We start from the raw sequence: 15,987 nt of genomic DNA on the forward strand, positions 1-15,987 counted from the left end.
GATATGTCACCGGGGATACTTTGGTTTCTTTGTGGAATAGAATTTAATATTCTTAGAAATTTTAAAGGGAAAAACAGAACCAGACTGAATTGCATGATTACAGCAAGCACCTCTGGCCAGCAGCCCTGGTTCTCTGCCATTTGTGGGCTCACTGAGTGACTTCAAGAAGAGAGAGCCCTGAAGAGGTGGGGGAGAGGCAGTGGCAGTAGCCTGAACAGAATACCTCCTAGGAGTGGATGCTGAGGGCACTAGAAACACTAGGAAGATGCTGAAATCCATGTGAATGTGGAAGTGATGGAGGTGGCTGTAGTGTGGAGCTGTGGGCGGCTTCCCGCCGCCCTATGCCCCAAAATAATTACACGGAAACTGTATTCTTTTAAACACTGCCTGGCCCATTATTTTCAGCCTCTTACTCACATCTTGCCTTAACCCATTTCTAATAATCTGTGTAGCACCACAAAGTGGTGCCTTACCGGGAAGTTTCTAGCTTACGTCCATCGTGGGCTGGAGCTTCATTGCGTCTGTCTCCCTGAGGAGAGGCATGGCAGTCTGTCTAACTTAGGAGAGGCGTAGCATCTGACTGAGCCATCTACCTCACTTCCTTCTTCCTGTTCTGTCTACTCCGCCCACCTAAGGGCTGGCCAATCAAATGGGCCAGGCAGTTTCTTTATTAATTATCCAGTGAAATCATCAGATAGATAGAAGACACACCTACAGGTGGCAGCATGGAAAAACCAACCTCAGGGTCCTCAGCAGAAAACAGAAGCCATGGAGGGTGTGGCTTCAGAGGCAACTATGTACTGCGAAAACACTTCAGCGATCTCACTGTAGTGTGTAAATGTGAGTCTTAGAATCCATTTTCCCTTTCCTTCACATCTGCAGATTCCATCAATATGACCACAAATGTGGGGGTTTCCACATAATTCAACTCTATAAACTATTATTGCTATTTTTTTTAATTTGATGGTCCTGTTTCCTGAGCCCAAAAGGTAACAATGGTGCCTACCTATGATCTCCCCTGAGCTCTGCCACTGGATCTGGAGGGTCAGCCAGCAGGGAATCCCAAAGTCTGAGCAAGAGAGCAAAACAATGCCACCACCCAGAGTTCCCTGGGGCCCTACCAGACTCAACCTACTGTGACAGAGCCAAGTTAAAAACCCATGCATCAGACGCTTCCCTTAACTCTTCCTGTGTTTCTCTGGAACTGAGAGCAAGCTGGGACTAGAAGTCCCTCTGCGGTATGGTGTCTTAAGTAGGAGCCCTCAGCGGTGCTGCTCAGCAGATTCAGTGACACTCACACAGCACCATGTCCATCAGCTCCAGAACAGTCACAGGACACTAGGGGTTTGATACTGTGAGATGCATCCTTGACTTTTGAATTAAAAAGCAAAATAATGTCCTAAGACATCCCATCAAGTGCACTGACATGCATCTTGACCCTGTTGTTTATTCCTTAAGGAGGAAGGAGGTATAACTCTGGGGAATGGCTGAAAGATTTTAGCAAGGGTCCTGAAGGCCTAGACATTCTTCTAGTTGTTTTAAACCCAATAATACTAAATTACTAAAATTCTATACACACAAAAACATTTAAAAAATTATATATAATTATATATTATATATCAATTATATATACATACAAATACACATATACACACACACACAGAGGGCTTAAATGTCCCTGTAGGCTCTGATGTTCAGATGTCTGAATACTTGATTCCCAGCTGGTGGTACTGTTTGGGTATGCTTAGGAGCTACGGCCTTGCTGGAGGAAGTGTATCACTGGGGGTGGGTTTTAATGTTTTAAAAAGCATGTGCTATTTCAGCTCACTCTCTGATTCCTGCTTGAGGTTCAAGATGCAAGCTCTCATTTGTTCCTGCTACTATGACTGCCACCTGCTGCCATGATTCCCCACCATGATAGACTCTTATCCCTAGGGAACCATAAGCTCAAATAAGATCTTTCTTTGGTAAGTTGCTTTAGCAATGGAACTTTATCACAGCAACAGAAAAGTAAGACGCACACATACGCACATGCACGCACACACACACAATTTTAAAAGAAAGAAGAAAGTCCTCTGCCTCCTCACCAAAATGAGTCACTCATTTATTTTGCTGCAATTAAAGATATCTAACACTAATATTCTTTGTTCTTTTAACTCATTACTTGCAAGGCCAAAGGTCCTGCGTGAGGCCTGCAACTCCCCAATAGACAATGTAGCCACCGAGGCTGAGAACAATGATTTCTCTACATCAATAACTTCAGTTCAAAGACTTTCACTGGAGCTTGCCAGATTAAATGTCACCAACCTACTTTATAAGTAATTAAAAGCTCAGATTTTACTCTGCATTCAGACTTCACGTCTTGATGTGCACAGCTTCTCAAGAACTCAAAATCTTTAATGTTCGGATCCTGTGTTTAAACTATCAAGTTACTTTCTTCAGTGATTTTCTAATTATGCATTTAAAGAAACATGGTCTATATAAATGACCTGGTTTCTGTTTTTAATTCTTCAAGAATTGCCCTGTGAGTTCTGTGTGCTGGCAGATGGCAGGTACTAAGTCCACGCTCTCTTTTTACCTGGCTGGTAGACCCTGATGATGTGTGGCAAAGCAGGATGGTGCCAAGGGATGTTTTGGTTTGAGTTTTAAATTATGGAGACACAATCATTACAGTTGTTTTACTTAAACACACATAATCAGATGTGTCAGTCGCTGCTAAGAACCCTCCACATCCCACGTTAGAAGGTCATCACCCCAGGGTCTGGTTCTGGCCACTCTACCCTGCCTTCTGGCCGCCATCATCTCCATTGACCACACTTGGCTTCTGTTGCTCTGGGCATCTGGACATGCTCCATGAAGGCTATAGAATGGCTCCCTTTCCATCACGACGGCATCTGACCAGCCTGAGTAGTTACTGAAATGCCCATTTCACCTGGCACCTCTTCCCTCTGCCTTAGGTTTGCCTCTCCTTCTCTGGGTCTCATTACACTTTCCACTTATTTCCTGATTGTTTTATGCACATCCACGAACTTCTGCTCCCATCCCAAGTCTGTAAAATATAAGCACTGTGAGGACAGAGATATTACCTGAAGCTTTCAACTCAGCTTTTCAAGGTCTAGGGTACTACCTGGCACCGAGCAGACATACCATAGTCTTTATAAGAATGAAGATTTAACCCTAGATTTGGAAACTTTATACTCATCCTGTTTGGTCACTCCACCCTTTTGAAGAAGCCCATATAACAAGAAAAAGTTTTTTTTTTTTTAATAAAAATTTCAGTGCCTAAGAAACTATTTCAGGGTTCTAGAATATTATACAGCACTGAATAGGCAGATAGGAGCTCAGGTAAACACTTCGCATATGTAGAAAGTGTTTTTCTATGAACTTCATTTGTGAAACAGCAGGAATTTTTCCACAAGCGAATGCCACCTCTGTGTTCCTGTGCTATGTGCACCTGCATCTTGTTTACAGAGGCTGATGCTGAATATATTAGCTAATTATAGATATGCAGATGTCTTGTTTGCTCTAATATAAAAATATATAAAATCACATGAAATAGGTCTCACTCAGGTCTGTAGATGAATATCCAATTTCTGTGAGGTATGCCTGGGTTATAAAGTAAAGAGGCAGACAAAAGTCAGAACAATAAGGGAGATTATTCATAACGTGAAGTCTTCCCATCCTGCTGTCATTCTTCTGGGTGGAAGGCAGAATTAAAATATTAAAATAGAAAATTTGAATTGCAGAACAAATTATCATCTATTGATTCATTTCTTAGGATGTTCATTGCAGAAAAACTCTATCTAGAGCCAGGGAAACTGGCAGGGGGAAGAAAACATCAGCTCTGTTTTTTTTTTTTTTTCTGAGAGATAATTTTATAACCTGCAAGGGTGATGGGCTAATGTAGACACTCAGAAGTAGAAAATGGCAAGACTGATGTGAAGATCCAGAACACTGTGATTGTCCACTCAAGTAGCTGAAAGGGGATTTTTCATAATAGCAGTTGGAGTGTATGATCAATGCAATTACGTTGAAGACCATAGAATCATCATGGAGAAAAGGACTGATGTCCATAACCTAGTCAGGGAGTCCAGAACCTTATCTGAGGGAAGGCGACTCCACAGAGCAAGGCAACAGGAATCTTTCCTTTCCTTTCCTTTCCTTTCCTTTCCTTTCCTTTCCTTTCCTTTCCTTTCCTTTCCTTTCCTTCCTTCCTTCCTTCCTTCCCTTCCCTTCCCTTTCCCTTCCCTTCCCTTCCCTTCCCTTCCCCTTCCCTTCCCTTCCCTTCCCTTCCCTTCCCTTCCTTCCTTCCTTCTTTCCTTCCTTCCTTCCTTCCTTCCTTCCTTTCTTTTTACTTTCCCAGGGCTCTTATTGAGAGAAACATTTCTTTATTCTAACAGGCTGCAGTATTAAGAACAAGACAGGCACCTACAAGACATGCATGGTGTCTGTGACTATGTTACTTGACCATGTCGAATCCAGGTTACAGATGGCACGAAGAAGCTGATCAGCTGACCTCAAAAAGAAGGCTTCTATTAGATTGCTTTGACGGTCCCAAGAGAATCTCAACGTTCCATCTACTATGACAGAGGAAGATAAAAGAGTTTAAATCACGGAGATGACAGTATGGAGGAAGATCCAACTAGAAATCCCTGGCTTGGAAGACTGAAGAGGCTGTGGACCAATGAAAACCAGCAGGAGTTAGGAAAGAAAAGAAAAGAAAAAAAGGCAAATCGCTTCTACCAAGGCAATTCTGAAAAGCAACACAAACCTCCTTGTCAGTCAGTGGGTTTCAGCTCACAGAGGCCAATTTTGGATATCTGTACTCCAGAGCTTTAAGATGACAACTTTATTTAAAATGAAGCAGTTGGACTTGTGGTCATCTGTTACAGCAGCAGCAGGAAGCTGATACTCAGGGCTGTGGCTGAGGCCCGGGTTAAGCTCTCAGGAGCGGCGCATCAGCCTGTGGTAGATAACAAAGCAGATGCTTTTATCTGCACATCTGTGGACAGCAGGAGGCTGCTGTGTCCTCTTGTTCTGATCTTCAAATTCCTATCTCCACAGTAGTAACCTATACATCATCGTCCTGAGCGCCAACTACTGGGACTCTCTGGGCAGCTAGATGAAGTAATCTGCAAATGCCATGGCTGAACTTAGGTCTGGGAGGATCAAGACAAATGATTACCTGCTCTGCTGGAGGAAGCACCAAGGTCAAGGAGTTCATTGCTTGATTTATGGCCACAACATTGACCAATGCCCAGAGCTGATGACTCTGGTTTTTGTTTTTGTTTGTTTTTCATTATCTTCCTGCCTCATGACTCTTTTGATCTTTTCCCCATTTCTTTATTTCTTGTGTCTAATAGACCTTAATATCCCCAATATATGCTACAATCTCTCTGCAGTCCAAGGAGCTCTATCAATTGCTGTTTCCTACTCACTGCAGGACAGCATCCAGGAGACACTTGGGAGCAGTTGACAAGCATCCCTGAGTCTCAAGTTTCCTCTGTCAGCCTTTGTGGCTCTGCAGACTTGCCTACCCAGCTCAGCTCATCAGCCAAATGACACTCAATCATAAAGTTCTATGTTTTCCTAAACAGTTATGGGAATTAAAATTAGCCACATAGAGATCCTTGGAGAATACAGAAAGCATCTTGTATGAACATTCATAGTGTACAACTTCAGAAAAAAACACCAGACACTTCCAAGAGGGCCATGTGGAACCCAGGGAGCAGCACCGTTCTACATAGGGAGTGCTACCAGGATGGGAAGATCTGAGACTTCTGATTTAGGATGAAATGGGGCGTTAACATCAGGAAAGTTGAAACTCGGGAGTGAGGTCAAGCTCACCTACTGAGGACAGATTCACAAAAACAGAGGCAGCAGACATACTCTGTTAGCACAGACATGGGATGGAAACCTATGGGGGAGTGCGCTGTGCGTGGACAAAGGATGCTGCCTGAGCCTTCCTGCGTCATTGCATTCATGGTTTGGAGAAAATCTTCTCCTTAGCTCTGTGCCATGAAAACCTAGAGAATTTTAGACGGAAATACTGAAAAGATGGCAGCTAAACAAGATGCACCCTCCTTGGTTTGATGATTTAGAGATTTTTTATTAAGCAAGGAAGTGAGGCCGCATGATGATGATTTGGTAACAATTCAGAATAAAATGGCTACCAAGAGGTGAGAGGCCAGGGTTTTCCTGCCACTGCTCCCAAAGAATGCTTGGTGAACCTGTTTAGGTTGCATATAAAGTTGATCACATTCTGAGGGAAAGAGTCATGCTTCAGATATAGGTCTACGATAAGGATGACCCCAGCTAAGACTCCTAGCAACAGTGGAGAGGGTGCCTGAACTGGTCTTCCCTTGTAATAAGATTGGTGTATTCCTTAACTATTATCATAGCACCTTCATCCAGTAACTGATGGAAGCAGATGCAGAGAATCAGAGCCAAGCAACGGGAAACCAATTGAAAAGAGGGAGGAGGGATTATAAGAGCAAGGGAATATGGAGAAATCTACAGAGACAGCTGAGCCAAGCTTATGGAAACTCATGAACTCTAGACTGACAGCCGTGGAGCCTCCATGGGACTGAACTAGGCCCTCCATATGTGGGAGACAATGGTGAAGCTTAGACTATCTGAGGGGCTGCTGGCAGTGGGACCAGGATCTATCCCTGGTGCATGAACTAGTTTTTCGCAGCCATTTTCTATGGTGGGATGCCATGCTCAGCCTTGCTGCAGGGGAGAGGGCTTTGGTCCTGCCGCAACTTAATGTGCCAGGCTTTGTTGACTCCCCATGGGGCTGGGAACTGGTGAGAGTGGAAGGAGGCTGGGATGTGGAACTGTGACTGGAATGTAAAATGAAATTAAAAATAAGTAAAAAATAAATAATGAAATGGCAAAAAAAACCCTCCAACAACAACAAAAGACAAATACTTCACCAAAACGGAGGTACATATGAAATGTACCTTCATCTCCAGAAATGTAGCAAGGAAAACTAAGCAGAGTGGCACATGCCCACACTTGGTGGGGGGGAGGCAGGAGCAGAAGTTCAAAGTCAGCTTACATGACATGAGACCTTGTTAGAAAAAATAAACTGTACCAAGGAAACAAAACCTAGAGAGAAATCCCTGTGCCCCTGACACTATAAAAACTGACGGGTACCTAGGCAGCCTCTTTGTTTCTCTTTCTCATAACTATAAAGACGAGACGCTATTCCAGGAATGGGCAGGTCAAGAAGAGGATCCATTCAAACAGGAGGCGGGGGTGACCCCAAAAAATGCAATTAAAATAACCCAGAGGAAAACTGAACGAACCAAGACTAGAAAAGTCACAGAGTTCAAAGGACGCCGGCTACGTGGCTGTCCCTGTCACCACCCAGCTTCAGAGGGGGCTCTAGGCTCATCCCTGGCTTGCAGAGAACACCATAAATTTGGTGATTTCGTCAAGTCTTTCGTTCTGACACTGGGTTGCTAAGTTCTGCGACGGTGGTCTGACTCCTTGATGCCCACCAGCCTGCTGAAAGGGCCTCAGGGCAGTTACACAATCCCAAGTCTGGCCATGTTTCTACTCAGAACTCCACCCCCATGCCACCGCCCTGTGCCCAACATACCCCTGGCAAAGTAGGCTGGATGCACCTCAATACCCATACTCTCCTCTCCTCCCTTCTTGCTCTACACCTTTCTCCTCTGCTGGAGGGAAGGAGAGCATATTCCCTTATTCAAAGGCAGGTCATGAGAACACCATCTTCTCTGTGGGTCATGTGTGCTCAGGTGGCTGGTGGGCCATCTCAATCTCTGTCTTCTGATGCTTGACTTATCTTGACTCCACAAAGCTGTGATCCAGAAGGAACACAGCTGAAACCTCTTTGCTTCTAACCTCTTCTCTCTCCCATAACCTTGTGAGGGTCCACTTGAGGAATCCTGAGATTTTAGGACAGTCCTAGATCCCTAGGACTAGCTGTATCCTCGGTTGGCCCTTCCCTTTGGTCTAGAAACACAAGGCACCAGCTCAGATGTGAAATCCTCAGGAAGCTGGGCCTCCTATAAACACCACGGCTCTTCCATCCCTCCATCCTACCTTTCCCCAGTGGGACTTCTGTCCTTTGCTATGTTCTGTGAATGTGGTCATGAAGCCACTGTAGAGACTATCAAGATATAGTTCTATCAAAAACTGGGTCCTTTCCAAATTAGGCCTGGTATTAATGAACTCATTTTGTCATGGGTATGATAATTGCTCATGTCTGGATGCTGTGTCCTCTGGGACTGTGAGAAGTACCTATTTGGTGCATCGCATCAGTCACCTAAAAGTGTCAAGCTGGTATCTCAGGTTTCTATGACACCCAGAAGGCAGGCCTCTGAGAAAAACCTCCAAGGCCAGATGAGCCTGACCGACTGAGGGATGCTCTGACTGGCTCAGGCCTAGGAATGGATAGAACACTCACAGGAGCAGGAGGTGGCAATGGGAGGTGGAGGGGCTGTGATGAAGGGATGCATGTGATGGGGGTCAGGGCGGGGCAAGCATGTGATGAGGGTCACGGGGAGCACTCCAGGCCTCCTCCCGTTAAATAGAAAAGCCTCTTAATAAGGGGCTCCTGGTGTTTCTAAAAGTCTCTGTCTCTGCTGCTTTCTCCACATTCCACAGGGTCATAATTTTTACTTCCTCCCTCATCCATCATGCCTCAGTGAAACCATATTTATCTTCTTTATTTCTAATTCTGCCGCAGCCTGTTAGCAATATCGCCAACCTGTTATCTCCTCCACTGAGGGTGAGTCACGGTTCTTTCCCTTTGAGGTCCCATAACCGGTGCTCCACCTCCTCCATCACCCTTCATGTGTGAAGGACCAGGCTTTCGGAAAAATCTTTTAAAATGTATTGGCCGTCATCGTCACTCATTCTATATTAGCTCTGGCAGCACTGTGCTCACAGTGGATGGCACATCATTTTCCTCCCGCGTCGGCAATGCTGTGATCCTCTCAAGCTTTCCGCTTTCCATAGAGTTAACCATGGACCTGACTATGGCCCGAAGCACATTTCCAGCCTGTTCCTTCTCCTGCCTCGATTGTATCTGACAGGATCAGGAATATCCTTGGAAACGGGTCCACCTCTTGGTTCAGCATCCTCTGAGACCAGCAGGCCTCAGGAGACAGACAGGTGAGGAGGGTGTGTAGACACACTGGCTTCACATTAAACTACTATAAAGTCTTCCAGGAGATATCTGCTCTTCGCTGCCAGCACAGGGGTGTCCTTGTCACATGGATACAGAGCCCCCAGGCCACTGTTCAGTCTGGTCGTCTAGGACTCAGAGAAGCAAAGCGGTTTCCTGGAGGTCTTGAAGCCACAGAGTCGTACAACAAGCAGAGTTCAAGTGCTGGTCCGGGCACCCTTTCGATAAGAGCAACTGTATTCTACTTCCTGATGCCTAGCAACCAAATACAGGCTCTGTGCCAAAGGAATGAGGGACAACTTACAGAGAAGGGATCATTCAAAGGCAACTGAGCAAAAAGATGGATAGAGCCTCCCTTGACTACATGAGGTAGAAAGAATCAGAGGTGAAATAAGCCCAGGAAATACTTCACGTGCAGTAGACAGGAACGAGTCCCAATCTCTTTAACATCTGAAATGTTTTAAACCCATCTGAATAAAACAAAATTATAGAGGAAGGGACATTTATATATAAAGATCCATTTCTGGGTTCCAGTTAAATGAAGACACTTCCATATTTGAAAAAATTATAAATGATACAAACTGGATATCATGCGTACACACGCGCACACACAAAGACACACAGCTGGGAATGGTGACAGACATCTATAATCTTTTACAGTCTCAGCACTCAGAAGGCTGAGGATGAAAATCAAAGCTAGCCTGGGCTACATGGTGAGCCCTTGTCTGAAAAGAAAGAAAAGTAAGTTCCATAGGTAGGTATAAATAAACCCCCAGAGCTGCAGGCTAACTCTCAGACCTCCTCCTCCAGCTTTAAGTGGGTGCACTGTAGATAGTATTATTCTGGCAACCTCTGATTTTCGGATTTCTTCTTTTTTTCCTTTTTTAACTTGGGCTACCCATCACCGCAGAATTCAGGCAACTTTCCCAACTGGACTTTAAGTACTTATTCCAAGCACTCTGGAGCTGTACTCTGCCCTCCCACATGTGTGATCCCTGTATGACAATTTGCTGCTTACATATGATTGCCTGGTGGGTGTGGATTCCCTAACCTACATATCAGTAACATTTGAATCTCTTTTTTAAGATAAACCCAGATGTTGAGGCGTCTTTCTCTCTCTCCACTAGAATTACCTTTCTGGGACAACGACACCATGCTTTAGGAATGGGAATGACAGCATTGGGAAGGGCTGTTTGGGGGGAGGCAACTATAACCTGGATTGCTTTTCTAGTACAATTTTCCTTATCTTTAAAGGGCATAAGGTTAGTAATAGATTCTTATAGCCACGCTAATTTTTCTTATAAGGAGGAATCAGGTCAAGACTCTAAATTAAGTCTTCATTTCTGGTAGATTCAGGCCTTCTGCCAAATTTTCCCAATGTGGGGGTTATGGCACACACGGAAAGGAAGCATGGAGTATGTGTTTGACAAGCCTCACACACGACATCGCCAGTCAGAATTCAGACCCGCTTTCCACCCTCTCTGCCTCCTCTGCTCTCTTCTAATGTTTCTTCAGGTGCCTTCCTTGTGAGCGTGCCTTAGACTCTGAAGGAGCTGTGTGTTACCCTCGCATCTTACCCCACCTTCGGGGGCTTGTTGATCTTCAAAGCATACACACTGAAATGTGCTACCCTGGATCGGGCCACCCAGTGAACACAAAGTTCACTTTAGTCGCTGGACACCATCAGGCTGATGCTCCTCAGCTTGGGTGCACTGCAGGGAGCTGCATGGATGCTCACATTCAACTCTATTAGCCTATTAGCTCTGGAGAAAATGGCAAAGGTCTGGCTTTCATCTGTTGATGTTAAGAAAGTGAGTCCAAGACTTTGTACCTATAAGTTCTGGCATCATTTTGAACAAAACTGATTTTTTTCCCCTTCATTACAAGAAAACTGTACAAAGCACCATGATAAGGAATGAGGGAGCTATGATTTATGGCCCTCTGTGTAGAGGAGATTTAATTCTGCCTTCTGCTCAATGGCCTATCCATTGTGTGAGCAGAGTCAATACCAATAATGAAATGTAGACTGAAGGGCTAAATCAATTCAATAAAATGCAATAGAAAGGCTAGAGGACTGAGTAAATTTGGAAAGGCTAGTGCCTGCCAGATTAGTATTTGGACAACAGGTAATTACAAAAATCAATACCTGTATATGAAAACATGACAGGCAGCCATCCATCACAAAGCGGGAGTAATTACTAACAGTCTGTACTCTAAGTAAGGATGAGGGGACCAAACAAGTCCACGCAGAATGTTATCAGCCTTTACATGCTTGTGTGTGCACATGTTCATACACAGATGCCCAACTCCCCATATGATCACAGGAAGTGGGGAGACTCGTTCCACATCATGTTCTCATCTCAGTGTTGTCATGGTCTCACTCCTACATGACCCTAATCCTCCTTGTCACCCCAGTCATCATGGGGAGCCAGGGTTGAGGATGGGGGCACCAGTGGGGAGGAGGAGTTCCATTGATAACATTAACTGTCCTTCATGTGCTGGCTGTTAGAGGAACTCCAAACAATGATGGGAGGTGATACAGGCAGCCCAGTGACACTCACAGCCAAAGAAAGAATAATATGTGAAAATGTGTGTGCGTGCGCGCGCACACACACACACACACACACACACACACACCACACACGCCATGCTCACACTTCCATATACTTACACTCACACTGACATATACAGACACACACAAAGAACATGCATACTTACATGTACATGGGCATATACACATGTACACACAGACAAACGCATGCCTACATATGCTCACAAGCACACTGGCATATAACATACATGTGTGCCCACTGACACATACACACAAGTTCTCACATTCAGACGTGTAACTTAGTAATTGTGGATAACGTATGTCCACTCACTAATCCGTCTACATAAATCAAGTCCTCCAATCCCACAGAGACATCACCAACACAGTTTCAGCGCCACTAGGTTTCCATACACGTTTCTGCTATTGTATTTTTCTTTCTTTTATGGCACCTGATTCTGTGGGACTTATCATTTGTGAAGAAATTAGGTCATCATATGTGTTGCACAATTGAAAGTGATCTGTTCTTAGTAGAAGGACACTTAGGATTGAGAGCTTTCAAGAAACAAAAATAGTGCTGGTGTCTTCAGAAAAGAACAGTTTCTAAAAATTTGACTTAGAAAGACTGTATTTGAATATATTAAAGAAAATAAATACATAGACTTTACAATTGTTTAATATTTAATTTAGGGGGTAGTTGTAAAGTCAAAATCTTACTATTTAACACTTCCTGGCCTGACACAGGCTTTGTACACCAGGCAATCATGAATTTATAGAGATTTGTCTCTGACTCTGAATTCCTAGTTCTGAATGCACCACCATGCCAGGTTCATATTTTAAGATACATGTAGTATGTCGTGCTTATGTCTAAAATATTTTTAAATTTTAATTAAAATGTAATTGAATCTTTTTCTCCCTTTTTCTTTTCTTCCTCTTGCCCTTCTCACACATTTGTTCTCTTTCATTCCATGGCCTCTATCTCTTTAATTGTTGTTATACACACACACAGCACTTAACACATACTTGAATAACTTAAAGATATAAATATAAACTTAGCCAGTATAAAATTACTTTATACATATATGTCAAATATGTATTTGTCTTTATGTGTACACTCACACACAAACACACATATAACATAAATAAAAAAATTTCTTTACATTAAAATTTAATTACATCGTTTTTCTGCTCCCCATTCTTTCACTATTTTAAAGATAAGCAAAGAGGCTCCAGAGGACAATAGCTTCCGTTCCAGACGACAGGCTTGGCTGCTGGCATGGGAAGCTTCTTCAATCAGATTTGATGGATACGTTAGTTCCCCTCACTGCACAGCCACTGTCCCCCACAGGGTACAGAGGGTAGTTCTGATATAGCTACAAGTAAGTCTGAGATCTGTTGCCAGGCTGCGTGGCAGCCAAGAGGCCTCAAGGCCATTCCACAGAGTACGTGTGCAGAGCTGGTTAGAGAAGTGAGTTCAGACTGCCTTGGGCCATGGAGGCTGTGCAGTCTGACTGGATGACTTCCTTTTCTCATGTTTGACTTCTGAAAGCTTAAAAGCTGTCACTTTCCTTTTCCTCTTCTGTCCCTTATCCAAACAACGTGATAGAAAGCTCACATTTCCCCCTTTGACATCAGGAGAGTCAAACCAGAGAAGGCCAAGTCTGTGGGTAAGAGCCTACTGCCCAACCATTCACAGGGCTGAACCAGGGTCCTTTCTATACCTCTCAGAAGCCACATCTGGACTATGTGAGAGCTCTTCTATCCATCCCTGAGAGCCTCACGTGAACTACATGCCTTACTGTGCGTTCTCGGGGTGTGAGTCACAGAAACCCAGTCCACACGGGACTGACATTCCAAGTGCTCCTGCATTAACATTTTGCCAATGACAAAACAAGAAGCTTTCATGACCTCGGGAGAAACACAAAAGGTCTCCTCTTAGAATATTCTCAGTATTTTGTATCCCAATCTGTCCTTCACTGCACATGATGACTGGGCCTGGAATATCAAAGCAGGGGTCCTAAGATGGTGTCTGTATAACTTTGATGTGACTTGGGTCATCTTAATAGTAGGTCCATTTTCACATTTAAACTTTACCCTTGCTTAGTTAGCATTTAAGGTCAGATAATTGTACACTGTGTGGCTGCCAGGTGCATCGCAGGATGCTCTGTGGCATTGCTGGTCTCTGCCCACGGGGTACCAGTTCCACTCTCACACCCCCTCTAGTCACGACAGTTCAAAATGTCTCCAGACACCAAATCACGGCTTTCTGAGAACTACAAAGAAATGTGGTTTTTCTGATGATAGGCATGAAACAACTTCTTAAAGGAAAATCATACATCCAGACATAAGCAAGCTAAGATCCACGATGAAAAGCAAGGACATCCTCATGTCTTTTCCTTCCCCTATTAAACGAATTTGGACACATGCTCAAAGTTGCTTACATGCTATGGAGATGACTCATTACAGTTTATAAAAATCTTTTTAAAAACTTGATTACTCAGCTCCTTGCATGCAAATGCTTGTCCTTTATCTGAAAAAAGAATTTGGGTTAGCTACAGTGACCATGGTAATTTTCTAGAAATAAAACACACTACAATGTAATACATACCTCAGGGTATTCCAAAAGCATGGAACATTTTAACAACCGTTTATGTGATGGACACAGACAACAGGCTCTTTAATGGATCACATATATCCATATTACATCCACTGTTGCTCCTGTAAATGGTTCAGAGCATTGGGCTCTATGGCAAAACCTACAGTGCTCATGCTACTAACAAGTTCTCAAAGACGGACAACCCATCATGAATCCTGACTATGATCTGAGGAGATAACAATTGATGTCTTGCAATTTTTAGCCTTGAGAGACAGATTATTCACAAAGACAAAATTAGGAAAAGAAAGCAAATCATAGCAGCATGAGGCGCTGAAGACTCAGCTTCCCTAAGACAGGCAGGCAGGCCTGGTCTCCTCATCCTGAGGGTCTAAACAGAAAAGGTGGATACACACATACATGTGCTACGTCTCAGTCTCAAGGATGAATCTACAAGTCATTTTTCTTCATCTCTGTCTGACACAACTCTGAATATCCCTAAGTACTTATGAACCCAACACCGTTCACCCGATGATGTGAGGAGCACTTACCTCTGCTTTAATTTTATTGTCTCCGAAACAGAGGTGTTGCAAGTAAGCTGCGGCATTGGACTGAACGGAAGGGAACTGATGCTGCAACATCTGTATCACTTCAGGCAGCTCCGGGTCTCTCCATCCAAACTCCCTGTATGAAAGGAAGAAGGAGAGTATGAGGAATAAAGCCCAGCACATGCAATGCTCTCCCAACACTCATTCAATGTGCTTAGCAGCCAAGGCAACACTTCACAATGACTGGACTGTCTTCCTCATGCACAGGTGGGTCCAGTGCAGAGAAGACTTCTGAAAAGACCTGGGGTACCAGCTTTTCTGTGTCCACATCTGTATACATTCATACTCCATGAAGATTACATACATGTAACTGAATATCTCAACTAAATAGTTACAGAAGATGAAGAAGAGATAACTTATACCACCCTCCCCCATTTTTACTTGAGTTTACATGGGTAAAGGACACATTATTTTAATAAATAATTTCAAAATCTGGCATATAGCATTTTCTTACATCCTCAGATTAGAAAAACAATCTAATATGCCACAAGACCAAGTAAGCATACTGATACTGCTATTTTACTATTATTATTTTCAAAGCTTTTTAAGAGAGTAGACCCTTTCATGATTATTTGAGGTTAGAAGTGGAGTAGCACAATGACTTTGAAAAGGGAATTTATTTAAAGAGCTTTTCAATGCATGCTAGCAAATTTTGTGTCCTGTCTTCCTTTCTGTGTCCTCTTCGTAACAAGAAGGAAAAAAATCAGTCCAAGAAGTTGGTTCTTTATTTACTTTCAGGATATAGGCTCCAAAATATTTACATCTATACTAAAACTCATTTTTATGTTGTTCCTAAGAATATTAGTCTATGAAGTTTCTCAGTTCTCTCAGGGAGACCACATGGCCAGGAGGGTGAACTCTGTGGGTCCTTAGGCAGACCACATGGCCAGGAGGGTGAACCCTGTGGGTCCTCAGGCAGACCACATGGCCAATAGGGTGAATTCCGTGGGTCCTAAGGCAGATGCCTGGCCAATAGGGTGAACTCCGTGGGTCCTCAGGCAGACCACATGGCCAATAGGGTGAACTCTGTGGGCCCTCAGGCAGACCGCATGACCAATAGGGTGAACTCTGTGGG

At 43.8% G+C, this 15,987-nt stretch overlaps 1 protein-coding gene across 1 annotated transcript in view; it reads right to left on the minus strand.

Moving 5' to 3' along the window:
• Nucleotides 1-15,987, minus strand: part of Ctnnd2 (catenin delta 2) — a 623,964-nt gene that overhangs the window by 205,775 nt on the left and 402,202 nt on the right. The window contains exon 9 of the mRNA XM_038323012.1: nt 14,856-14,988. Coding sequence (XP_038178940.1) covers nt 14,856-14,988 — 133 coding nt within the window. The remainder of the gene's footprint in view (nt 1-14,855; nt 14,989-15,987) is intronic.

The sequence above is a fragment of the Arvicola amphibius genome, chromosome 3 (assembly GCF_903992535.2).
Source record: "Arvicola amphibius chromosome 3, mArvAmp1.2, whole genome shotgun sequence".
NCBI classification, from domain to species: Eukaryota; Metazoa; Chordata; class Mammalia; order Rodentia; family Cricetidae; genus Arvicola; species Arvicola amphibius.